Raw genomic sequence first — 26,644 nt, 5'->3', positions numbered from 1 at the left:
TGAATGGCGAGCAAATAGCTGGCGAGGAGGACCGCGGCAGAATACTGTCAAATGCGACCTCATAGAGCGTTGACAGTGGCAGGTTTAAGAAGCTTGGCGCCTTTTTCCGTGGCCAATCAGCGGCGGTGACATCGTCGGTCCGTCCTGCGTCGATCAGCTGTCGTCACAGTGGGAGGGGAAGCAGCCAGCTGGTGGAGGCGACGATCAGCTGACTGGAAGAACCTCAGAAAATTAGCTATTAAACGGCCAGGGGCCGTCACAGTAATAGTTTTTAATGCTGTGAAAATTCCACACACTATCCACTGTTTCTCTAAATAGGGTTTGTTATAATCACAAAAAAAAAAAAAGCAAAAATCACAAATTTAATTCGTTTTCCAGCGATGCAGGTTGAGTGTTTAATTGTTTTAGTGACTTCTTGATGATACAAAAACTTAATTATGGGTAATCATTAACGCCATGTCCTTCCAACAAAAGCTCTTTTGAATCAGGCAAGGATCAATACAGCTACAGTAGATGTGCATCTGATGTTTGTATCATTTAACCACAGAGATTCCTTTTGCCTCATAATGCTTCCTGATATACTCAACAATGACTTTCTCATCATTGATTTCCTTTTTAAACACCATAATGTAACACTTTGGTGCCAAGTGACAACATAGGATGCTGTAGCTAGAAATTAGAATGGCAGCACTCTCAATGGCTTGTTTGTATGCTCCAAACAAATTGATGTAGATCGGAATGAAGAGCATCCAAATGATCAAATAAAGCAGCATACTTACAGTGATTAAACTTGCATTTTTATACAAATCTGGCAACTGCTTCCCTTTAAATGCAAACAGGAAACAAATAAGTGCCAGGAGTGCATTGTAGGCCAACATGGCTATGAAGAATTCAGTGGAGCCTTTATGGCACTGCAACAGGATGGTCTTCTCTAAACTCTTCCTTCTCGGAGATGGAGGGTAAAGGCAGAGCCACGGCACACACAGAGCTAGCTGGATCCCAGATACGAGGGCAACAATGGCAATTGGTTGGTTGACCTTGTTTAGCCAGGCCTTTGTCTTCAAGTCAAACATAAAGCCCACTAAGATCTGCAGTAGGTTTGCTAAGATACAGGAGATGCAGAGAGAAAAGGCAATACCAAAGAGCGGCATGCCAATCATGCAGGAGGCAGCACTGGGCTTCCCCGGAAAGCTAAACGTGAGGCAGAAGCATGTCAGCAATGAAAAGAGCTCTAGAAAGCACAAGTAGCCTCCCACGGCCTTCACAACGGGAGTGCCACGATGGATTGCAAACAGGATTGCAATCACAATTGTTAGAATAATTCCTAAGGCTTCCAAAAAGCTCAAGATGATAATGAAGGGATCTGACCAACCCAGGAAGTCCATTTTTTTCTCTAAGCATTCATTTCTCTCTGGAGATGAATACTCATTGTCTTTGCAGCGTTTACACTCTGCACCTGAAGGAGCAAATGCATTCATTGTCAATAAGCACCTTAATGGTTTATCTGCAAATGATAGCTAATAGAATTGCTCATTTAATATAAATGACAGTTTTCTACTCAGAAAGTATTGAATGTTGATGATGATTATGATAGATTGGACCTGATTTTAAAGTATCGAATGTTGATTATGATGACGCTGAGGATAGATTGGACCTGATTTTATCATACAGTCATGTGAAAAAAGTAGGACATCCCATGAAATATTCAGTTCTTTATTAAGAAATGTTCCTATATCAATGTCTGATCTTGTTTTTCTTTACCTCTGTATAAAAAAGTAATTTAATTACAGGTAAACAACAAAAATTAACATTGTTTTACTCATTAAACAAAATATATGTACAAAAAAATGCATATTCTAACTGAGGGAAAAGTTAGGACACCCTACAACCTAATAGCTAGCGTAGTGCTAGCCCTTTGGCTAAAATAACTTCAGTGAGATGCTTTTTGTAGCTATCTACAGGTTTTTGACATCGGTCTGAAGAAAGTTTGCCCCACTCCTCAACGCAGAATACTTTCAGCTGTGAGATGTTTGAGGGGTTTCTTGCATGTACAGCCCGTTTCAAGTCACCCCACAGCATCTAAATGGGATTAAGATCTGGGCCTTGACTCGGCCATTCCAGGACTCTTCATTTCTTCCTTTTCAGCCAGTCCTTGGTGGATTTATTGGTATGTTTTGGGTCATTGTCATGTTGCAGGGTCCAGTTTCTCTTCAGCTTTAATTTGTTCACAGATGATCTCACATGTTCGTCAAGCAACCTCTGATACACGATAGAATTCATGGTGGATTTTATGATGGTGAGCTGGCCAGTTCCTGGTGCAGTAAAGCATCCCCAAACCATGACACTTCCACTTTCATGCTTCACAGTTGGTATGAGGTTCTTTTCCTGGAATGCTGTATTGGGTTTATGCCAAACATGCCTGTCTTCTGGTGTCCAAATAATTCAATTTTAGATTCATCAGTCCAAAGAACATTATTCCAGAAGTCCTGGTCTTTGTCTACATTCACGCTGGTAAACTTCAGTCTGGCCTTCATGTTCTTCTTGGAAAACGAATGCTTGCAAAGGTTTCATCCTTGCACACCTCCCATGAAGTTTCTACTTGTGAAGTTTCTTTCTGATTGTAGAGGCATGCACTTTCCCATCAACAGTAGCAAGAGCCTGCTGTAGGTCTCGTGATGCCATTTTAGGGTTTTTGGAACTTCTTTCAGCATCTTGCGACCTGTTTTCGGGGTGAACTTGCTTGGCAGCCACACCTGGGAATGTTGGCTATTGCTTTGAGTGTTCTCCACTTGTAGACTATTTTCTGGAGATTGGATTGGCTGATTTTGTATTCTTTTGAGATCTTTTGAAATCCCTTATTAGACTTACAGTGGGGCAAATAAGTATTTAGTCAACCACTAATTATGGAAGTTCTCCCACTGGAAAATATTGGAGAGGCCTGTAATTGTCAACATGGGTAAACCACAACCATGAGAGACAGAATGTTGAAAAAAAAAAAACAGAAAATCACATTGTTTGATTTTTAAATAATTTATTTGCAAATCATGGTGGAAAATAAGTATTTGGTCAATTCCAAAAGTTCATCTCAATACTTTCTTATGTACCCTTTGTTGGCAATCATGGAGGCCAAATGTTTTCTGTAACTCTACACAAGCTTTTCACACACTGTTGCTGGTATTTTGGCCCATTTCACCATGTAGATGTCCTCTAGAGCAGTGATGTTTTTGGGGCTGTCGTTGCAACACGGACTTTCAACTCCCTCCAGTGATTTTCTACGGGGTTGAGATCTGGAGACTGGCTAGGCCACTCCACGACCTTGAAATGCTTCTTACGAAGCCACTCCTTTGTTGCCTTGGCTGTGTGTTTGGGATCATGGTCATGCTGAAAGACCCAGCCACGTCCCATCTTCAATGCCCTTGCTGATGGAAGGAGATTTTTACTCAAAATCTCTCGATACATGGCCCCATTCATTCTTTCCTTTACAGAGACCAGTTGTCCTGGTCCCTTTGCAGAAAAATAGCCCCAAAGCATGATGTTTCCACCCCCATGCTTCACAGTGGGCATGGTGTTCTTCGGATGCAATTCAGTATTCTTTCTCCTCCAAACACGAGAACCTGTGTTTCTACCAAAAAGTTCTATTTTGGTTTCATCTGACCATAACACATTCTCCTAGTCCTCTTCTGGATCATCCAAATGCTCTCTAGGGAACCGCAGACGGGCCTGGACATGTAATGGCTTCAGCAGGGGGACACGTCTGGCAGTGCAGGATTTGAGTCCCTGGCGGTGCATTGTGTTACTGATAGTAGCCTTTGTCACTGTGGTGCCAGCTCTCTGTAGGTCATTCACTAGGTTCCCCTGTGTGGTTCTGGGATTTTTGCTCACCGTTCTTGTTATCATTTTGACGCCACGGGGTGAGATCTTGCATGGAGCCCCAGATCGAGGGAGATTATCAGTGGTCTTGTATGTCTTCCATTTTCTAATAATTGCTCCCACAGTTGATTTATTTACAGCAAGTGTTTTACCTATTGCAGATTCAGTCTTCCCAGCCTGGTGCAGGTCTACAATTTTGTCTCTGGTGTCCCTCGACAGCTCTTTGGGCTTGGCCATAGTGGAGTTAGTGTGAGTGACTGAGGCTGTGGACAGGTGTCTTTTATACCGATAATGAGTTAAAACAGGCGCCATTAATACAGGTAACGAGTGGAGCCTCGTTAGACCTCGTTAGAAGAAGTTAGACCTCTTTGACAGCCAGAAATCTTGCTTGTTTGTAGGTGACCAAATACTTAACTTCCACTCTAAAATTTGGAAATAAATTCTTTAAAAATCAAACAATGTTATTTTCGGGGTTTTTTTTCACATTCTGTCTCTCATGGTTGAGGTTTACCCATGTTGACAATTACAGGCCTCTCTAATCTTTTCAAGTAGGAGAACTTGCACAATTGGTAGTTGACTAAATATTTTTTTGCCCCACTGTATAAGCATCTACAATCTTCTTTCTGAAGGCCTCAGACAGCTCCTTTGATTTCACCATGGTGTTTTCTCTCACTTCAACATTCAAGGGCACACCAAACTAAATGTGAGATATAAATAAGGCAAGCCTCCTTTAAAACACTGGGTAATGATGTTCTAATCATGTGCACCTGATGTGATGCCCTTGTGTGTGATTTTAGCCATTTAAGTGGGATTGAATGTGGGAGTGTTCTAATTTATTCCTCAACAGAAATTGCATTTATTTAACATTACATTTTACAGAAAGTTATAAAAATATTTTTTTCTGTTTTAATTGTTTAGTTCTATTACTCTAATCTCTCAAGATTGTTAAAATTGATATTAAATATCCATATGACCAAATATGTTAGAAAACACACAGGCTTCCAAAGGGTGTCCTAATTTTTTCACATGACTGTACATTAGGGTGTTTCATCTCACATGGGGTGAAAATAAAAGTTTTTGAAAATGGTCAGCACGGGTTCCCCCTAGTTCCATTTGACCAAAAAACACTCTGTGCAAAAAACTAGAGCGATTCATTAATATTTACTGGTCGCGCAGATTGACCCCTTTCAATATTAGCAAAAAAAGAGCAAAAAGTGCGCACATCTGTGATATTCACTTGAAAGATTAAGGAAGTCTGATAAAAACCAACACTGAAACTAACCTATTTGAAGAGGCATTCAGACATTGAGACAATATTTATTGCCGCAACATCAACAACGGTGATGAACATGAACATCCCACAACAACAATGAGAACATGAGCATTCAAAGGGCGAAATATTCTGCAAACGCACAGTCACAACAGGATTCGCCAGCATCGGTTCTGTGTCTCCAGGGCTACCTGATGGGCCGCCCTACTGGCCTGTCGCCGCAATGTGTTCTATTGCGGTGCTGTTCCCACAGGGGCATTGATGGGCGATACGGCATCACGTGCTGAACTTAGCGATCACTCCACTTTTTGTTCGTTTCACGGCTCTTCGGTCGTGTTGGACCACCTTCATGAGGAACTGCTTTTGTTCCTCATCTTTGCAGCGGGTCTGGAACTTTTGGATCAGGGCAACGCCCCTCTCTGCAGAGTCATTGACCACCTGGAGGCCAAAGACGGTTTGCCGTGTCTCAGGGTCCTCCACGATCTCTTCAGCGTTCTGGAGAGTGGCTTTCTTCCCCGCCAGGAGACCAAGAGTCTCCAGGGTTCTCCCAGTGACGAGTCCGGGAAGTCCTCCGGGGAAGGTGGTGCGCGTCTTTCTCTGGATCCGCTTGAGTCCCTTTTCAGTGGCTGGGCGGCCCAGGTTGTTGATCATTTCAGCTCGGTCAGCAGCTGATATCCTCTCATCAAAGAATGCCAGAGCCACCCCCTGCTCCGCCAGGTACCAGAGGTGCCTCCGGAGAGCCTTCTCCGCTGTTGAGCCCAGCTCTTCATCCGGGAAGAGGGAGAGAGTCTGCAGCAGGTCCAGGTCGTTCTTTGGGGCCCACCGTGCGATGGGTGCCTCGTGCCAGAACTTGACGTACAGAAGACTGACGAACTTGGCCAGGCGATGGACTCCTCGCTCTTCCGCCCTCGTCAAATCAAGCTGCTTGTGGAACAGGGCCAGCTTGAGTATGTAGATGGCTTTGGCCATCCACCTTGCCTGATGGTACGCACCGGGGGCCCTGAACCGATGCGTGTCTTCCATCGATAGGATGAGAGCGGAATCTCAACTCTGCCCACACTCACTAAAGGAGCAATGCAGATGGTCAAAGTGCGCGACCCCTAAATATGAGCCGATTTTGCCAAAACTTTGCAGAACGTAGTTTTGCAAGGAAAGGAGCCCGGGCAAACCCGTGCTGACAAAATTGTCGCACTTCGATATTCCTGAAACACCCTACTGTACATCAATGTCTATTCTGAGTAGTTTTAGTTATTTAGTTTTTTAGTTATTACCTTGTTCTGTGGAATATTCTCCATCAGCACATGGTACACAATCACTACAGCATTGCAAGTGTACATTCTGCTTCTTTAATTCTTGTCCAGGTTTGCAGGTTTTGGAGCAATTGTAAACTGTCAGCTGTTGATGGACCCAAGTGAATCAGAAATTAGCACATATAGTCATGGTTTTGGCTCATGATAAAATATGCAAATGCTGAGCTTACCTTCACACTCTGCATTTTTTGCACAATGTCCTGTGGGACTTTAATTTTTCCATTTGGCCAGTATTCTCCAATGATTTTGATAACTTCATGTTGTTTTTTTGCCGCAGTGTCCCAATATAAAATGTCATATCCTAGACTGGGGTCACCATTAGAATCAAAGAATAAATTGGTGGTGTCCACAGTGAAATTGACCTTCTTTATTTCCATGAGAAGCTATAGAAGAAAAAATGGACAAAAGTGTAGTTGATACATTGACAAATCAAATCCTTGAATAAGTTACTTTATGTGTAATGCCACTGGAATTTTGAATTCAATGAGACAAGCACTGATATTTTGTTAATACTTTTTTTGCTTGTTTCTTGTCTATCTGAGGAATCTTAAACCAAAAATCATGGCCAAAAACAGTAATTGCCAGACCAGTTTACCATTTAAATTTGTCCATGTATTTTAGTCCTATTAGACCTTTTTGCTCCTAACTGCATTTTAATAAGACTTGCAAATGGCTATTACTGTTCCCGTGTGCAGTACAATTTACACTGCACATGACAAGTTCATCGAAAGAGGATCTTTTCTTGACAAACCAGGAATACTTGCTGCAACCCATAACACTGAAGTCCTCAGAGCCAATGTTTCCGAAATATCAGGTGAAATCTATTCTTCAAGCAACAATTGAACTAGTAATTACACAAAAAAAGTGTGATTAGCCTCGAAGAGAGAAAAAGCTTTACCCCTAAACACGCAAGGAAATTCCACACAAACAAACAAACAAACAAACAAACAAACAAACAAAACACTCATTTGACTTCCGAGACATGACACAAGTTTGATGAGCATCATTATTTAGCTTGAAGCCACTGGAAGTTATGGCTTTGCATGAAGACCTGCTCTAGGAGACCAGTGTTTTCATCTCAAATATTTAAGTCCACCAATTGTGCAGTTTGTTAAGAACAGATAATGCTTTGAAGGAACTTGCCAAGCATAACAAAAATGTTACTATACTTTGGTTGGAGCAGTGGTACCATCAATTAACTGGTGGCATGTGCAGTGGTACCTCTACTTGCGAAATTAATTGGTTCTAGAAGTACTGTAGTTTCGTAAACTGAAAATTCCATATGTAGAAACCTGCTTTCCATGTAAATACCCTAATCCATTCCAAGCCCCCCAAAATTCAGAGATAAATCTTTCATAAAGCATAAATATGCATCAAAACACCTGAATCCTGAAATTTCTTTCATTAACAAGAGGCAAAATTTTCCCCTATGATGCGTGTCTTCACCTGAAAATTCCTTATGTAGAGACGTTTGTAAGTAGAGGTACCACTGTACTAAGTAATAAGGTTGTCAAAAGTATTGAAAAGTACAGAAGTAGCAACATGGCATGCAATGCGATGTTTCATTGCAAAAGTATTACTACTCAGTTATTTGTGTTTTTACAAAAGCACAGGCTACCAGAAATGTGTTATTATGGGGTAAATTTGATTTTGCACAAATCTTGATAAGAAGTGAGGATATTTTTGCATTTTCCTTGTTAACTCATTGACGGCGGTAGACGTCCAATCCATTTGAAGTGGGATGGTTAGCAGCAAATGAATGGATGTTCATTTGCTGACACCCTCCCAGTTTAAATGGATTGGATGTCAACTTGTGAAGAACTCATTTTAAAAGTTTTTTTTAGAGCCACAAGATTGGACATCAATGGACTTCAAAAAGTTCTTAAAAGAATACCATTTAATCCAAGGTTTTTTAAATCTATGTAATACAGAATTTTTGAGTATTGATATCAAGTTCAAAATTTTAGTAACGTGACAATAGTACTGCGTATTGAGTACGATTCGTAAAACCTTAAAAAAAAAAAAAAAAAAAGATTTAAAAACTTACCATATGTCCTATTTTACTTTTTCCTAGATGGATTTGTAAAAGAAGTCACAAATTCTTATACAGTGGGGCAAATAAGTATTTAGTCAACCACTAATTGTGCAAGTTCTCCCACTTGAAAATATTAGAGAGGCCTGCAATTGTCAACATGGGTAAACCTCAACCATGAGAGACAGAATGTGGAAAAAAACAAAACAGAAAATCACAGTTTGATTTTTAAAGAATTTATTTGCAAATCATGGTGGAAAATAAGTATTTGGTCTACACCAAAAGTTCATCTCAATACTTTGTTATGTACCTTTTGTTGGCAATAACGGAGGCCAAACGTTTTCTGGGGAGCAAAAATCCCAGAACCACAGGGGGGGACCTAGTGAATAACCTAAAGAGAGCTAGGACCACAGTAACAAAGGCTACTATTAGTTACACAATGCGCCGCCAGGGGTTCAAATCCTGCACTGCCGGAAGTGTCCCCCTGCTGAAGAAAGTACACGTCCAGGCCCGTCTGCGGTCCACTAGAGAGCATTTGGATGATCCAGAAGAGGACTGGGAGAATGTGTTATGGTCAGATGAAACCAAAATAGAACTTTTTGTTAGAAACACAGGTTCTCTTGTTCGGGGGCAAAAGAATACTGAATTGCACCATACCCACTGTGAAGCATTGGGGTGGAAACATCATGCCTTGGGGCTGTATTTCTGCAAAGGGACCAGGATGACTTATCTGTGTAAAGGAAAGAATGAATGGGGCCACGTAGCGAGAGATTTTAAGTGAAAATCTCCTTCCATCAGCAAGGGCATTGAAGATGAGATGTGGCTGGGTCTTTCAGCATGACCATGATCCCAAACACGCAGCCAGGGCAACAAAGGAGTGGCTTCGTAAGAAGCATTTCAAGGTCCTGGAGTGGCCTAGCCAGTCTCCAGGTCTCAACCTCATAGAAAATCTGCGTAGGGAGTTGAAAGTCCGTGTTGCCCAACGACAGCCCCAAAACATCACTGCTCTAGAGGAGATCTGCATGGAGGAATGGGCCAAAATACCAGCAACAGTGTGTGAAAAGCTTGTGAAGAGTTACAGAAAACTTTTGGCCTCCGTTATTGCCAACAAAGGGTACATAACAAAGTATTGAGATGAACTTTTGGTATTGACCAAATACTTATTTTCCACCATGATTTGCAAATAAATTCTTTAAAAATCAAACAATGTGATTTTCTGTGTTTTTTTTTTTTTTCACATTCGTTCTCTCATGGTTAAGGTTTAACCATGTTGACAATTACAGGCCTCTCTAATATTTTCAAGTGGGAGAACTTGCACAATTTGTGGTTGACTAAATACTTATTTGCCTCACTGTATGTCAGATTGAAAAATATGCCCATTTGAAAACGGGATATTACCTCCAAGGCTGTGAATTTAGCAGGTTTTTCACACTTTTGATGGTCACATCTCAGCAAGCGTCTGATCCCCTCAACGATGACTTGCACAGCTAAGTAGATGTTATAAGTCTCATCCTCATCCATATGACTGGCCAAGCATTTTATGTCCACACATTGACCTTTCTCCTTTATGCTATTTCTTAATGTGCAATTGACATCTCTGTCTTCCCCCGACCAATTTGAACAAAGTGGGTAATGAGTCAGGTGATAATCAAGGATAGCGTTTGTTGTTCCGTTAAACCTGGAAATAATATAGTCCTTAAATCCGGGCACAGTATTCCTTTGGGAGTTAAAACCAAATACTTGCCCGGCCAGCTCGATACCAGGCAAAGAAGCTAATGTTGATGAGGTGGACCAGGAATCACTTGCAATCCATGTTCTGTCCACTTTATGTTTAATAGCAGCTTCCATTATAATATCAACATTGCTCCCTTTGGTGAAAATCACAATGGCCTCAGCGATGGATTTATTCACCTTTTCCACAAGCTCCGACAGCCTTTTGTGGGTTTTGGAATTGTTTTGGGAAAAATAACCCGGCAGAATTTCGATAAATTCAATACAAATGTCTTTCGTCTTTCTGAAATGATATGAAAGGCGATCACTGCCGTACTTCCCATACTCATCATCACTTCCTATGATGGCCACCGATTTCCAGTTGAACTGCTTCACAAGCTCAGCAATGGCCTTTGTCTGATATTCATCACTGGATATTGTTCGTAGAAAAGTGGGGAACTTCAACTTCCTGCTCAGCAGCTCACTGGTTGATGCATAGCTTATCTGTGTCATGCAAGAATAATATGACTTGTTAGTAGGTACATCTACATTTATAGCAGTGGGTAGGGCAAGCGGCAACATTGTAAATAACAACACACGATATGGAGTCAAAATAGACTTTAAGGCTTAAGTGTCAAATAAAGACAGCTGGTGGCTATATCCAGCCAACCACATCTTTTTTAGCCAAAGCAAATTATGTGTGTACTTTATATTTCTTGTGAAAACTAATAACACATTTTCAAATTGTTTTCATTTTTTAAAACACTGAAATAGGGTTGTCAAAAGTGTTGAAAAGTATTAAAAAGTATCAGCGAATTGATACTAAAATGTTGTATTCGGATATTATAAGTGAGAAGCGAAATCAGGAACATAAGTATTCTAACATACACATAGCTTCTTTTTATTCTTTCTCTTTTGTATGAGGATGATAGTTTAGAATACGATAAAGACGAACCTGGGGAATCGATGACAGAGCGAGAATCCGTGACACTGCAATTGAGACTTCAGAGAACCGCTCACCAACCACTGCCATCAATTTAGGCGGCCCAAACTGAGCATTTGTTGAACATGTTTCAGGGTCTGACCAGTCCTTTACAAGCTCAAGAGCTGCTCTGATGGCCAAGCTGACATCTCCGCATGTATCGTAGATGTGGTATCCCAGGGTGATGTTAGAGAGAAGCCTAGGTGTGCGTTGGTTCACTTCTCTAATTGCATAAATCATCACTTGAGTTTGGAGAAATATTTGGTAGCTGTAGCTGAAATATGTCGGAAAAATGACGTACACATTACAAATAATATACTCACTCAAGTGCCACATTTAAAAGAGTTTGCACTTACTGGCTGCAGGAGACAGGTTCAGGTATTGTTGTTCTGTTAGTTTGCAAGTGAAGTGGGAAAAGTCCGCCAATAATGATATCACCTGGAAGGTATGCATTTAGCGAAAAGTTATCTTCCAAACTGAGCATGACCATTGTACTCACAACTATACCAAAAAACAACATTATTGCATGTGAACAATGTCAATGTATCATTCTTTGCGCTTCTCGCTCTAAATATGATCAGATTCCGGGACAAAAGGCCTTATATAGCAACTTCCCCTCATGGAAAGTCAGACATGATCTTTTGCATTGACCGTGAGAATCCCTCGTGTAATGCAGAAGTGAGAAGACGGCTATATAAGGTGTTTACAGACTGCAACAATACAAAATGAAATAATGTCTTTACAAAGATAACCGCTCATATTCATACTCTTTCAATGTGTTTATCACTATGAGTGTTGGGTGTAATGAAATGTTTTTTTTGAATTGGAAAAAAATATATATATTTAATTTATTTATTATTTTTTTTAATATATATATATATATATATATATAAACTTTTTTAATGGCATTGTCATTGACGTTGATTAAAGTCCAATCAAGTGGTTCTTAAAATCTGATTTAAAGTTTATCAATTCCCTAGACATCCAATCCATCTGAACTGGCAGGGTGGTAGATTCGGCACGAACCCACTTCAATTGGATTGGACGTCTAGCGCCGTCAATGGCAGTCAATGAGTTAACAAGGAAAATGCAAAAATATCCTCCATTACTATCAAGAGTAGTGCAAAATCAAATTCACTCCATGACAAAGAATTTCATGCAAAACAAATAAATAACTTAGTAACAATACTTTTGCAATCAAATATGGTATCCGGATATAACATTTTAGTTTTGATACTTTGATACTTTTCAGTACTACCTACAGTGGTATGACAAGTATCTGAACCTTTTGGAATTTCACATATTTCTGTATAAAATCAACATCAAATGTGATCTGATCTTTGTCAAACTCATACAGATGTAAAAACAGGGTCTGCTTTACCTAAAAACACCCAAACATTTATAGGTTTTCATATTTTATTGAGGATAGCATGCAAACAATGACAGAAGGAGGAAAAATAAGTAAGTGAACCCTCTGCCTAAGGAAACTTAAAGAGCAATTGAAACCAATTTTTACCAAACAGTTTATGTCAGGTGTGTGCCCAATCACTTATGAGTGGTTTAAAGCTGCCCTGCCCACTATAAAACACACACCTGGTAAAAATTGTCTTGATGGGAAACTTTGATGTGTATCATGGCTCGGTCAAAAGAGCTGTCTGAAGGCCTGCGATCAAGGATTTTTGATTTGTATAAAGCTGGGAAAGGATACAAAACCATCTTCCAAAGTCTGGGTATTCATCAATCGACAGTCAGAGGAGATGTCTACAAATGGAGAGAGTTTGGCACTGTTGCTTCTCTCCAAAGGAGTGGCCGTCCACCAAAGATGATGCCAAGAGTTCAACGCAGAATACTCAGAATACTCACTGGCACAGTCCAATATCTCTTTGCACACATTGACTATATGTAAAACTATGGCCAAGAATGGTGTTCATAGGAGGACTCCACAGAGGAAGCCTGTCTAAAAAAACATTGTTGCTAGTTTAATGTTCACAAAAAGGCACTTGGACACTCGACAGAAGTAGTAGAAAAATATTTTTGGGACTGATGAAACCAAAGTTGAATTATTTGGGAGTAACACGCAATGTCATGTGTGGAGGAAAAATGGAACAGCTCATCAACATCAACACCTCATCCCCACCGTGAAGCATGGTGGAGGGAGCATCGTTATTTGGGGCTGTTTACTGCCTCAGGGCCTGGACAACTTGCAATCATTATTGGAAGAATGAATTCAAAAGTTTATCAGGATGTTTTGCAGGAAAACCTGAGGCTGTCTGTCAGACAGTTGAAGCTAAAAAGAGGATGGATGCTGCAACAAGACAATGATCCAAAACATAGAAGTAAATCAACTTCAGAATGGTTTGAGAAGAACAAAATACATGTTCTGGAGTGGCCAAGTCAAAGTCCAGACTTCAACCCCATTGATATGCTGCGGCAAGACCTAAAGACAGCGATTCATGCCAGACATCCCAGGAATCTGACCGAACTACAGTAATTTTGTAGAGGAGAATGGGCCAAGAGTAGTCCTGATTGATGTGCCAGACTGATCTGCAGCTACAGGAAGCGTCTGGTTGAAGTTATTGCTGCCAAAGGGAAGGCCACAAAATATTAAATGTGATGGTTCACTTATTTAAACCCTTTCAGTTCGCATACTATCCTCATTAAAATATGAAAACCTATAAATGTTTGGGTGGTTTTAGTTAAAGCAGAGACTGTTTTTTCATCTGTGTGGTTTTAACAAAGATCAGATCATTTGATGGTGATTTTATGCAGAAATGTGAGAAATTCCAAATAGTTCAGATACCTTTTCATACCACTGTAGTTCTAACATCCCAGATGTCCTTGTCTAGGCAATTTTACATAATTTGAACGAGAAAGGTGGAAGAAGTTTTTTATTTTTTATTTTTTTAAATTTCTTAAAAGAATATTTCGTAGTTGTGCCATTGAATATGTAAACAATATTCCCCAACCAGTGTAATTATAAAGTTTTTGAAGCAAAAATTGGAGTAAAATTAATACCGTTCCAACAATGTTATGCTCTTTTGTTCTTATTTTTTTACTGGTACTATTGTCTAACAAAACATTTGATTTTGTGTAACTTCAGTAATGGGAGACAATGAAATGCTGTACATGTATTTTCTACTTCAGTGTTTATTTTTAACCTCACAGAAGATGACAAAGTAAGACATGAAAACATATTGGGGAAGAACAGGGACAAAAGATACAGTACATAGAAGAATATGTAGGAGAGTGCATTTGGCAAAAAAGATTTAGGGATGGAAGAGATTCTCCATTCATTATTATCAGCACTAGTTGCCAAAATACTTGTGTCCTGCGCCCTTACTTTTTGAAAGGATGAAATACATTTAAAAAATAGAACGTTTTTTTCTTCAATATGCGTATCTCTAGCTGTACTTCAAGTGCATCCTGTTAGCACCTCGACTTTCATTAAATGCTGAATTAAAATCAGTCGATGACCACATTTCCACATCTTAAATGTATTCACTTAAGTGTCCAGTAGATGTCAGAATTGAAACACGTTAATGTGAAACAATGAAAAGCTCTCAAAAACAGTTTTTTGTTCCTATGTTTAATAAAATACAACATATTACCACTTGCTGAAATATGTTTCTTTAATATAATGTAACATACTTTGTTGTTCTCTTAATAGAAAATAGGGTAAATTATTTATGTTGCATCGATCCAGGTATAAAATAAAGTAATCTAAGTAAATTTACTCCAGATGAAATTAAAATAAAATATTATCAACGCAAAAATGACAACATTAATGATGTCAATAAATAACTTAACCTTTTTGGAATTTATTTAACATTCCCATTGTGATAGACTTCAATTATGGCATGCTCAGTCAACCTGTTGCACCAGCGTTTATTCTGGTAAATAGGTGCACTTTTGCAAAGATTCATTGTTTGCTTTTGGGAAATAAAAAGTGGAATATTAGATTTTCCTTGCCCAGATCCACATTTTATTTATCATCAATGTATGCCTTTAATAAGTTGCAACATTTTGCAATGCCAATTCTTTATCCTAATTTCAATTTGAAAGGCAATAACAAATCTCCTTATTTTACGTTTTTATTGTCATTATATGCATAGGTATTTTGGACTAATACAGGGACACTAGGTGGTCCTCTGGGATTTTACAAAATTTTGCACCTTCTAGCAATGTGCAAGGTGCCTGCCCTTCATACTCCTGTTCATCTCGGATTGGCCCTCATATTGTCCACACCCTGTGGTCAGGACCATATAAAAAGACTGTATTCAGCTGTAGTCACCGACTGGAGGGCAAGCAATAAAGCAACAGGCAACATGATCTCATTCATTTGGGGACTGGCCTTTTTCATTGGCATCTTGAGCCCGGGAACTATAGGATTGAAGTTTGGGCCACATCACCGGCAGACCCTCTTAGGCAATCATTCCCTCCCGAAGGTACCCCCAAGGTTCCATGGCAGCTTTGAAGACCTCAGATCTACTGAAAAAGCCTCTGTTGAAGAACTAAGCAGTGAAAGTTCTCAAGAAGTCCAGAGGACACACCGCAACATTCTGAACTTGCCACAGCGGGATGCACAGGCCGATGCCAACAACTACTTGGGACAGGAACGACGGAACCTAATCTCAGCAAGTAGGTTTTTTCAAGTTGTTTAGACTTACTGCTTATTGTATATTTTGCCAGCCTTGATTGTTAAATGGTGATACATTTTTAAATCTTACAATTTGGCATAAAGAACTGTGCATTATACACATTTGCAACTTTTGACTAACAATGAGCAGCTTTATATTGATTTTTTTTTTCCAGTGCATGTTTCACACATTTGAAACAGGTTTCATCATTTATATACGAGCAATATCCTAAATACTTCATTATGAATCAAATAATTAGATTTGTGGAGAAGATATTTCTAAATATCTGTCAACAATCTAATTAGATATTTGATTTTTCTGATAGATTAATAAACATAAACAGACATTTTGACATTAGCTACAGAGTTGCTTTTAAACCTTGACTGAAATGGTTGTTATCTGCTTCCTTTTTGTGATGACGCTCACAAAAAGTAGCAACTTGGCTTCACCTTTCGTATCTTCATTGCCCGAGTCAAACCAGCACTGCTGCTGCTCTAACAGACCTTCCTCTTCCTTTTCCCTCTTTTAAAAGCTGGTGGCACTAATTCCAGGTTTTATCACTATCGCCATCAGCAGCCACTTTCACAGCTGCAGCACAAAGCAGTAAAGTATGCTTCTCACCCGTATGCTCGACATCCTAATTCTCCTGTATCCATCAGAAAAGCCACAGGTACTGTAACATAGAGGTCAGGGGAATATATGTAGTTGAGAAGCTGTCGCTGTCAATGGCAGGCAATCAGTTAATAGTCACTGACAACCCTCTCAATTCAAATGGATTAGATGTCTATAGCCAACACTGAAACAGTATACAGTTCATTGTTCATTGCCAGGCCAGACACTCGAATAGTATGTGTTGTGGTAGTTAGCCCCCCCCCCCCCCCAAGAAAGGAAATGTGTTAATTTTATTAAAAACTGATTGACAGCGATAGCGATTTTTTTTTTTTAATTAATCTAAAATTCATGTCTTTTATTAATTTTATACTCATGAAATATTTTCAACCCTAATATTGATGTAGTTTTTGTACTTTGAAAATACATATTTTTTTCTAGTATTGCCATATTCTTCCTATTCTTTTCATACGAATCAAATATTTTTAATCCTGTTATTGATGTCATACTTATCAACCTAATGATTTTGCTAATAATATTGTATTTTACCAGTTTTTCCCATATTTTTATTATAATTTTTAAATATAAATCTTTCATTCATGATCATTTGAAATTGTTGTATTTTCCTTTTTGTTTGTATCTATAGAGTCCCCCCCCCCCCCCCCCAATTCTGCATTTTGTGTAGTTACTATCTAAAATTCATGTTGTTTTTATTCTTGCGGCTGGGATGACCGTCATTCAATGATTATGTTTGATCAAATTATCCTTCCAAGTCAATTGCAGCTAATAAGTTAAATGTCTGTTTTTTTTCCCCATTTATTTTCCTAGTCACATCATCATCAAACTGCAGGAATCGTCCAATAGATCTGGTGTTCATCGTTGACAGCTCCCGCAGTGTGCGACCTGCTGAGTTTGAAAAAGCCAAGGACTTCCTGATAGACATGGTGGACACCCTGGAGATCGGTTCAGATGCCACCAGGGTGGGCCTTGTCAATTATGCCAGCACAGTGAAGATTGAGTTTCTTTTGAATACCTATTTTGACAAGAATTCCTTAAAACAAGCATTGGCCCGTGTTGAGCCTCTCGCTTCTGGCACCATGACGGGTGTAGCCATTAAGGCCGCCATGGACAAAGCTTTTATTCCAGAGGCAGGGGCCCGACCCAGCTCCTTGAACATTGCAAAAGTAGCTATTATAGTGACTGATGGGAGACCCCAGGACCAAGTGGAAGAGGTATCAGCAGCAGCTCGGGCATCTGGAATTGAAATCTACGCAGTGGGAGTAGACAGGGCAGATCTGATGTCACTCCGCCTCATGGCCAGCCAGCCTCTCGAAGACCATGTCTTCTACGTGGAGACGTATGGTGTCATAGAGAAGCTCACTGGCAAATTTAGGGAAACATTATGTGGTAAGGATGATCTGGAGAGTTTGGAAATTCCATTAGGTGGTTTCGGAATAGCACAAAGTGGCACAAAGGGAAGTTTTGGGATAAAAAATGAAAATGACGATAAGAGAAAAGACGGTACGTCAATTTTTCCCCCTTAGAAAAAAATTGTGATTATTAATGGACAGCACCTTATTGTACAACCCTCCACTTTAAGGCCAACGGTCTTCTTTTTGTTATTGTAAAAAGGGCAATGTAAGTACACGTTTACAGTCACTAGCATTTGTATTGCCCTCCAAAAATGTTCAATAACTGATATTACAAACATGGTATTGTACTTAAATGCAGGCAGCATTATCTATGTACAATGGCCCAAGTACTAACCATCCTCAAAAAGAAGACAACGCTTAGATCACCGGCTGATCTGGCAATATAGAGAAACTTAAAAGTGGTCCAAATCTGATATGATGCTGCCCATTAGTTTTCACAGTGTGCAGTGTGAGCCGCTTTTTGCAAATGAGCTGCAGATTTTTCCGCGTGCCGTGCGCTCTGCTCATGTACGTTAATGTGCTAAGCTGTGCAGGAATTAAAATTTGGCTGCTGCATTTTTAATCAGCCTCGATGGCTAATCCTGCAAGGCCAAATCTGTGTTTACCTAAGGTTTTACTTGAAAACTAATCTTTTATAAAATACCAGAATTCGTTTAATTCTGCCTTTAAATCTTACTTTTGATATTAAACAATATACGGTATACATATATTCTAGTCCTTCTCAAAAAAATTGCATATTGTGGTAAAGTTCATTATTTTCTGTAGTGTACTTATAAACATTAGACTTTCATAAATTTTAAGATTTATTACAAACAACTGAAGTAGTTCAAGCCTTTTATTGTTTTAATATTGTTGATGTTGGCTAAAAAGTCAAGAAAAACCAGAAATCCCTTAAAAAACTAGCATATTTCATCCGACCAATACAAAAAAGTGTTTTTTTAATACAAAAAAAAGTCAACTTTCAATTAATTATATCAGCTATGCACTCAATACTTGGTCGGGATTCCTTTTGCAGAAATTACTGCTTTATTGCGGTGTGGCATATAGGATGTCAGCCTGTGGCAATGCTGAGGTGTTATGTAGGCCCAGGATACTTCGATAGCGGCCTTAAGCTCATCCACAGTGTTGGGTCGTGTGTCTCTCAACTTCCGCTTCACAATATCCCACAGATTCTCTATGGGGTTCAGGTCAGGAGAGTTGGCGGGCCAATTGAGCACAGTAATGCCGTGGTCAGTAAACGGGTCGTGCTGAAAAGTGAAATTTTCATCTCCATAAAGCTTTTCAGCAGATGGAAGCATGAAGTGCTCCAAAATCTCCTGATAGCTAGCTGCCTTGACCCTGCCCTTGATTAAACACAGTAGACCAACACCAGCAGCTGACATGGCACCCCAGACCAACACTGACTGTGGGTACTTGACACTGGACTTCAGGCATTTTGGCATTTCCTTCTCCCAAGTCTTCCTCCAAACTCTGGCACCTTAATTTGCCATGCAAAATTTGCTTTCATCTGAAAAAAAGTACTTTGGACCACTGAGCAACAGTCCAGTGCTGCTTCTCTGTAGCCCGGGTCAGGCGCTTCTGCCGCTGTTTCAGGTTCAAAAGTGGCTTGACCTGGGGAATGTGGCACCTCTAGCCCATTTTTAGCATGCGCCTGTGCACGGTGGCTCTGGATGTTTCTACTCCAGACTCAGTCCACTGTTTCTGCAGGTCCTCCAAGGTCTGGGATCGGCCCTTCTCCACAATCTTTCTCAGGGTGCGGTCACCTCTTCGGGTTGTGCAGCGTTTCCTGCCACACTTTTTCCTTCCCACAAACTTCCAACTGAGGTTCCTTGATACAGCACTCTGGGAACAGCCTATTCGCCTAGAAATTTCTTTCTGTGTCTTAGCCTGTTGCTCGAGGGTGTCAATGATGGCCTTCTGGACAGCAGTCAGGTCGGCAGTCTTGCCCATGATTGCGGTTTTGAGTAATGAACCAGGCTGGGAGTTTTTAAAAGCCTCAGGAATTTTTCGCAGAGGATTTGAGTTCATTAGTTGATTTAGATGATTAGGTGAGTAGCTTCTTTAGAGTACCTTTTCATGATATACTAATTTTTTGAGATAGGGATTTTTGTTTTTTCTTGACTTTTTTTTGTCAAAATCATCAATATTAAAACAATAAAAGGCTTGAACTACTTCAGTTGTGTGTAATGAATCTAAAATATATGAAAGTCTAATGTTTATCAGTACATTACAGAAAATAATTAACTTCATCACAATATGCTATTTTTTTTAGAAGGACTAGTATATATTAAATAAAAATTTACCATTACGTTCACGTATTTAGGTATTTATGATATTTGTTGTAGTTTCTGAGCATCAAGGTTCATCAATGGCCGAAAGGGTAAATTATGGTGCCATACATTCATTTGCTCGTAAACCTCCATTATATAATGAACAACAAGTGAACAAAGTTGCTCATTAATGATATAAAGTAAAACGTTTTTGAATGTGCAGTATATACAGTACATTCTAATTCTACTAAATATACTTTTGAGTACTAGCCCGGTTGCCTATTTGTAATAAAAAATATATGAGTGCTACTATGTATAATGAAATTGGAATAAGGTTTCAAAATGGCAGGTTTAATTAAATTAAAATTGACCACTTCACCTACATTAGACATCAAAATAGAAAAATAGCAAATCTCATTCCAAAGAGTAGTAGCACTCAAACCTGGCTGATCATGCAAGTCGTTCAGCTGTGCTTGCAGGGTATGCATGGTTTTGCATGGCATGGGGGATGGAGGGAATGCAGGGTAATATGACAAATTCCCATGTAAAAATGTTCATTAACTATCTGTTGCATGTCTTTTTATTCATTACTAAGACGGTGATGAAGTGACAAAACTCTAATACAACATCACCTTTTGCATGACTAATCATTAATGAGTGAGTAATGCAAAACAAATACTAATTACATTGATTACGAAATCAACTAGAACTAAGCCAATCAGACGTTTTCTTACAGGAGTGGACGCTTGCTCTCGTGGGCATAATTGCCAGCATATTTGTGTCAGCGACGGTAACTCTTACAACTGTCAGTGTTGGGCTGGATATGTCTTGAACGCTGACAAGAGGACATGCTCACGTGAGACTCTTCATCCTTGCATAAACTGTGGCTTTCTCCTGACTCAAACTATGAATGACAAGTTACAATGTGAGACTCTCTTGTCAGGTCAAGACGCATGTTCCCGTGGACATGACTGCCAACATATTTGTGTCAACAGTGGTGACTCGTACGTCTGCAAATGTGGGTTGGGGTACACCCTGAATGCAGACAAAAAAACATGCTCACGTAAGTAGATACATTTTTTTTTTTGCTGTAGATTTCTTACATGTGGTGCATGCCCAAATATGGTGTCTTGTGTTTTCTGCTTTCCGGTAGCAGTATCGAAGTATCGATACTGAAATGCTATATCCATGTACGAGATTTGATTGAAGTATCAATACTCTCGATAGTCTTTCATTTGATTTTGCACAACTGCAAGACATGAATTTGTTGTCATGGGTTAAATGTGATTTTGTACTGCTCTTGATAATGAATTACATTTTTGCATTTTCCTTGTTAACACATTGACGGCCCAAGAGGTTCAATCCATTTGAAGTTGAATGGTTAGTAGCGAATGCTACCAACCCTCCCAATTCAAATTAATTGGATGTCTACTGGTGATAAACTTATTCAAAGAGTTTTAAATTAGTTTTAAAAGGCACGTGAAAGAGTTCATTTATGTCGTATTGAAAAGGGTATTGAGTATTTTTTTTTAGTATCAATATCGAAGTGTAAATTAGCGCCATACAGTACATGTTGGTGCACTGAACAGCATATCTGACCCAAACCCCACAGAACATTAGATAAATTATGTTCTTTTGGCGTCATGTCATTAAATGAGTGGAAATTTCCCCTTTGTCTCTTTCCAGGTTCTGATCCATGTGCTGCTGGACATGACTGTGAGCACATTTGTATTGACAGTGGAGACTCTTACATCTGCAAATGCCATACAGGATATGTATTGAACGCAGACAGAAAATCTTGTTCACGTAAGAACCTTTTATCTTAGACTTTAAACATTTTTGTTTAATAATTTATGTAATTTTAAATACAAGTAGAAAATGCTCTTTCTCAGGAAATGGTGTGAGGATGCTTTGCTCTGCCGTGGGTTTCTTCCCAATAATTTTGGGGCATTTTCAAATTTGTTCATCCGCTTTCAGTTAAAATGGATTGGACATACACGTACACGGCACTGAAAGAGGAGAATTCACAGTCAGTCCTCCCAGTTTAAATGAAATGGATGTCTAACGCTGTAATTGACAGGCAACGAGTTCATTTTGGGTCACTTCCTTTTTCATTTTAGGGTACTTACAGCTCACTTGCTGTACATTTTCGATCATTTCCTATTGATTTTAGGGCATTTCTGGGTCACTTCATGTAGATTTTACGGATTTTTCAAGTTACTTTCTGTTGATATCGGTTCATTTTTTTCCCCCATTGGAAATTAATAGGGATATTTTTGTCAATTTTCGGGGGTGTGGGGGACCGTACGTTTTTCGGCAAAAATTATACAACATATGTTTGCCTTTATTTCTTGCATTTTTAATGTGTAAATTATTAGACTTGGATGAAAATGGGATAAAAAATGATAAGTAATAAAAATATGCTTTGAAATTTATAATTTTTGTGCCATTGGAAATGAATGCGTCTTTTAAAAAAAAAAAAAAAAGAATATTTTATGTGGAGAGCTTTGCTTTAAAACGCATCCTCACAATGAACCCTTCCAATGTGATTTCGTTTGGAGGGAAAAATTTAATTTCTTGGTCATTGGCCAAAATCGTGCAAAAAGTGCGGATTTGTATTCTTAAAATTTTCATGTAGATGCACATTTACTGTATATTGCAGGTTTAGATGCATGTGCCAGAGGGAATGACTGCCAGCATATCTGTGTCAACAATGGAAACTCCTACTATTGCAGATGTCAAGCAGGCTACGTACTGAATATGGATCAGAAAACATGCTCACGTAAGAAACTGTGAAATGTCACCTGTGACATTCAGTTGATTTCTTCAACTGAGTGCTTAAGTCCCTAAGAGGCTTCAGTGTCTCTTTTCAGGTCCTGATGCTTGTGCTCTTGGACACAACTGCCAGCATATTTGTGTTAACAGCGGCGATTCTTACATTTGCAAGTGTCGTCCGGGATACATTTTAAATGCAGACCAGAGAACGTGCTCACGTAAGAAACTGTGATATGATTTCCTCAACTCAGTACTTGAGCTGCTCAGAAAGTTTGAATGTCTCTTTTCAGGTCCCGATGCTTGTGCTCTTGGACACAACTGCCAGCATACTTGTGTTAACAGCGGAGATTCTTACATTTGCAAGTGTCGACCAGGATACATTTTAAATGCAGACCAGAGAACGTGCTCACGTAAGAAACTGTGATATGATTTCCTCAAACATAGACTTCACCATCATTTGACGGGGAATGGGGCTCAGGGCCGATCCGTGGGGGGCCTATTTTTAAAAACTTAAAATTCAGATATTTTCAAAACCAAAGACACTAGTGACCTAAAACCAAAACAGGCACCTCCCTTTAGGCATGTATGAGTCTCTATGAGCAGCGGCATCCCAAAAAAATCATAGTTGTTCCATAATATAATCCTGATTAATTTTTTTTTTTTTTAAATTATTTTAAATATAACAAAACTTAAAATGGCTATAAAATTCTCAGATTTGAAGCTAGATGCACAAATATCACCAACTGCAGAGATAATCACCTATATTTTCAGGATAAATAGCAATTTTTTTACATATCATACAAGTTTTGGCCAGAAAATGCAACTTAGATGTCATGTGTAGCGATACAAAATCCAACATGGCGGCTTTCACAAAAAAAAAAAAAAAAAAAACGAGCTTTTTAAGTTGTAAATTGTTGTAAATAAATGCTTAAATCGCAGAATTTCTATAGATGTGAACGTAAAACAGTCTAGATTCTTGGTTGAAAGCAAAAAACGTGGAGTTATCATTCATTTTACGTAAATACACTACTTACACTAATTTTAGCCATTGATTTTTTTTTCACAACGTTTCAAAGTGCATGCATGGTGCTATTTATTATAATAATTACCTTGAAGCCTCGACCAAATCACTCTTGAGACACTACTGTCTGCTTGTATGAGGTAAAACCTTCATCCTGTGTCTACATAAATCCGGTGTTAGAACGCAGTGTGTGTTTGAGTTTGTCACAGTGAAAGCCAACTCAACGTTCTGCCTGGGTCAGTCCCCTACGGGAAGGCGTGGCTCAATGTCTGAGGGAGCTGTCTTGTCAACTGATGGTGGAAACTATGCCTCAACACACTGCTCAGAAAGTTTGAATGTTTCTTTTCAGGCCCAGATGCTTGTGCTCTTGGACACAACTGCCAGCATATTTGCGTCAACAGCGGAGATTCATACATTTGCAAGTGCCGTGCAGGGTATATTTTAAATGCAGACCAGCGAACGTGCTCACGTAAGAAACGCTTAACTGAACTGTCCTTTTTTTAAACTTCTGATCCGAGGATTTCACATTTAATATGATCTCCTCAACTAATTACTTAAATTCCTTAGAAAGTTTGGATGTCTCTTTTCAGGCCCGGATGCTTGTGCTCTTGGACACAACTGCCAGCATATTTGTGTCAACAGTGGAGATTCGTACATTTGCAAATGCCGTGCAGGATATATTTTGAATGCAGACCGGAGAACATGCTCACGTAAGAATTTGTGAACTGTTGCCTTTTTTCACTTACAATGTGAGGATTTTACACTTGAGGGTGGTTGGTTTTCACTCTTGATATCATTTCCTAGAGTACTTGAGTTCCTTTGAAGTTTGAGTGTCTCTTCCCAGGTCCGGATGCTTGTTCACTTGGGCACAACTGTCATCATACTTGTGTCAACAGTGGAGATTCGTATATTTGCAAGTGTCGCGCGGGATATATTTTAAATGCAGACCGGAGAACATGCTCACGTAAGGATTCTATAATCATCAACATGTAAAAGAATGTCATTTTACTGCATCTAAACTGCATCATATAATAGTCAGTATCATATTCAGAGGTGTTTTTAATACGATGCATCTATTTTCTATTCTCACAAGAGAGGTAATTAGGCAATTGGAGAGGGTTCGATCAGGAGGGAGAGTCCTTTATGATGGGCACACATATTTCATAGTGTACTGTATGTCTTTTGCATTCTGCAGTCATGAAGAAATGAGCAGTTTCAGAAGCCCTGGCAACAGTGTCCAACATCAAGCCTACATCTCTAATGGTCATTTATGGATGTTTTACCACTGCTCCATAAATGACTGGACACTACGACTTTTGTGGTGTCAACTCATGAAGAAAACTTGCTTCAGTTTAGCATTAAATTGATTAACCACATCTTTAAATCATATTAAATCATGATTATTACATGAATTATTGCATGCTGTGAAGTCACTTATTAGCAATTTTAACAAGTAGCTCCTAATTTAATTGACAAAGAAACATGATTATGTCTCATCGATTTAATCAGTATAATTTTTAACACATGGAACAAATGCTAATAACTCTTGATTTGACATTTCCATCTTTTTTACAGAGGCTTTGTCATTTGTGTCTGTATCAAGCAGCTGCATTCGGCATAACAAGATCACATTTTTTCTTCTTTCAGAGGAAATGAGAGGTGAATTAACACAGGATGCCTGCAAGTGTGAAGCTCAGATTCTGTTTCAGAAAAAAGTCCAGACAACCATGCAAGACTTGAGCAGAAGACATATCCTTTTGTTGACCTCATGATCTCATATAGTTACAACAAGAGAAAACAATTACTTGAAAGTTGACTATAAAGTGTCCGTTTTAGGAATGCTTTATCTACACAGATCAAAACAGAGCACTTCACCCACGGAATTGCTTTTGGTTATACTTTCTTAACTGTTAATCCACTAGATGACCTTTCAGACCGATTGAACCAGATTGAGGACCAACAGCAGTATTAAGAGCGGTGATAATGCCACAAGACCGGTGCGGGATTTGTATAGTTTATCATTTTGTAACTTTGCAATGGAATTATTGAATTAAAAAAAAACATGTAGGACACAAATAGCACTTTTGGTTTTATATTAAAACCCATATACTGTATTTCTATTAAAACAAGTGTGTATGTATGTAGTCATTCATTCATTGTATTCATTGTTCTTCAAGCATGTATTTTCTCAGTGGTACGCATCAATGAACATAAAACTGTAATAGTTTTAGCAACAAGATGATTGTTCTTACCCATTGGATTACAGCAGTACTATGCAGAGAAAAGGTCATAATGAAGTTTGATCCAGTTGGCCTTCCTGCAGCTCAGTGACAGAGTGCTGTTTGGTACACTTTATGTAACAGTTCTCAACATTAGAATGAATGTTCAGTACAGAGATTGTTTTATCATGGCACTGTAAAGCACACTCCTCAGAGCCACAGTATAAAACAAATTTTTAAAAAAAGGCTCAACATTTACTTTACAGCTGTCTTGTACTTGTAACCTATAAGCTAAGAGTATAATTTTAGTACACGGTAACCCACAAACCTTGTGCTTTAAGTACTGTATTTTCTGCTTTTGTTACATATGAGGGTTTAGTTACTAAGGTAATAGGATTTTCTACTGATTCTGTATAAGCAATATCTTAGTGACTGTGTATTTTATGATGGACATGTTTTTGGTGCTTGCTGAATAAAAATTTTGAAACCATTGGTCATATGTATTT

General features: G+C 39.0%; 2 protein-coding genes across 5 annotated transcripts; one reads left to right on the top strand and one right to left on the bottom strand.

Annotated features, from left to right (window-relative positions):
- Positions 1-443: 443 nt before the first annotated feature.
- LOC130931203 (G-protein coupled receptor family C group 6 member A-like) lies at positions 444-11,694 on the bottom strand. The gene is made up of 6 exons (XM_057859787.1): positions 11,531-11,694; positions 11,148-11,448; positions 9,881-10,696; positions 6,621-6,833; positions 6,412-6,535; positions 444-1,456 (listed from the first exon to the last, which is right to left on the bottom strand). Exons 1-6 carry the CDS (start codon positions 11,692-11,694, stop codon positions 534-536), a joined length of 2,541 nt encoding a protein of 846 aa, XP_057715770.1. The 3' UTR covers positions 444-533.
- A 3,782-nt stretch (positions 11,695-15,476) lies between these two features.
- LOC130931204 (matrilin-3-like) lies at positions 15,477-26,619 on the top strand. Of its 4 annotated transcripts, none has more exons than XM_057859789.1 (14): positions 15,477-15,812; positions 16,344-16,481; positions 17,249-17,827; positions 20,860-20,979; positions 21,067-21,186; positions 21,810-21,929; positions 22,786-22,905; positions 22,997-23,116; positions 23,189-23,308; positions 24,269-24,388; positions 24,510-24,629; positions 24,764-24,883; positions 25,567-25,668; positions 25,839-26,619. In XM_057859789.1, the coding sequence occupies exons 1-14, from the start codon at positions 15,500-15,502 to the stop codon at positions 25,889-25,891; spliced, it is 2,265 nt and encodes a 754-aa protein (XP_057715772.1). In that variant the 5' UTR covers positions 15,477-15,499; the 3' UTR covers positions 25,892-26,619. The 4 variants fall into 4 exon arrangements, with proteins under 4 accessions (XP_057715772.1, XP_057715771.1, XP_057715773.1 ...); XM_057859788.1 differs by having other exon boundaries at positions 17,249-17,941; XM_057859790.1 differs by lacking the exon at positions 16,344-16,481 and having other exon boundaries at positions 17,249-17,941.
- The last annotated feature ends 25 nt before the right edge of the window (positions 26,620-26,644 follow it).

This window comes from Corythoichthys intestinalis, chromosome 15 (assembly GCF_030265065.1).
Source record: "Corythoichthys intestinalis isolate RoL2023-P3 chromosome 15, ASM3026506v1, whole genome shotgun sequence".
Lineage (NCBI taxonomy): Eukaryota > Metazoa > Chordata > Actinopteri > Syngnathiformes > Syngnathidae > Corythoichthys > Corythoichthys intestinalis.
The sequence above is the reverse complement of the archived record's forward strand: the minus strand, read 5'-3'. Positions and strand labels throughout refer to the sequence as shown.

Excerpts from the sequence above, each read along its gene's own strand:
- LOC130931203 (XM_057859787.1), bottom strand. The coding sequence starts at position 11,694 with ATGTTGTTTTTTGGTATAGTTGTGAGTACAATGGTCATGCTCAGTTTG. Across the intron at positions 6,536-6,620 it reads AAAAAATGCAGAGTGTGAAG|CTGACAGTTTACAATTGCTC; the intron begins GTAAGCTCAGCA and ends GTCCATCAACAG. Across the intron at positions 1,457-6,411 it reads AGAATATTCCACAGAACAAG|GTGCAGAGTGTAAACGCTGC; the intron begins GTAATAACTAAA and ends TTGCTCCTTCAG.
- LOC130931204 (XM_057859788.1), top strand. The coding sequence starts at position 15,500 with ATGATCTCATTCATTTGGGGACTGGCCTTTTTCATTGGCATCTTGAGC. Across the intron at positions 20,980-21,066 it reads TGACAAGAGGACATGCTCAC|GTCAAGACGCATGTTCCCGT; the intron begins GTGAGACTCTTC and ends CTCTCTTGTCAG. Across the intron at positions 21,187-21,809 it reads AGACAAAAAAACATGCTCAC|GTTCTGATCCATGTGCTGCT; the intron begins GTAAGTAGATAC and ends GTCTCTTTCCAG.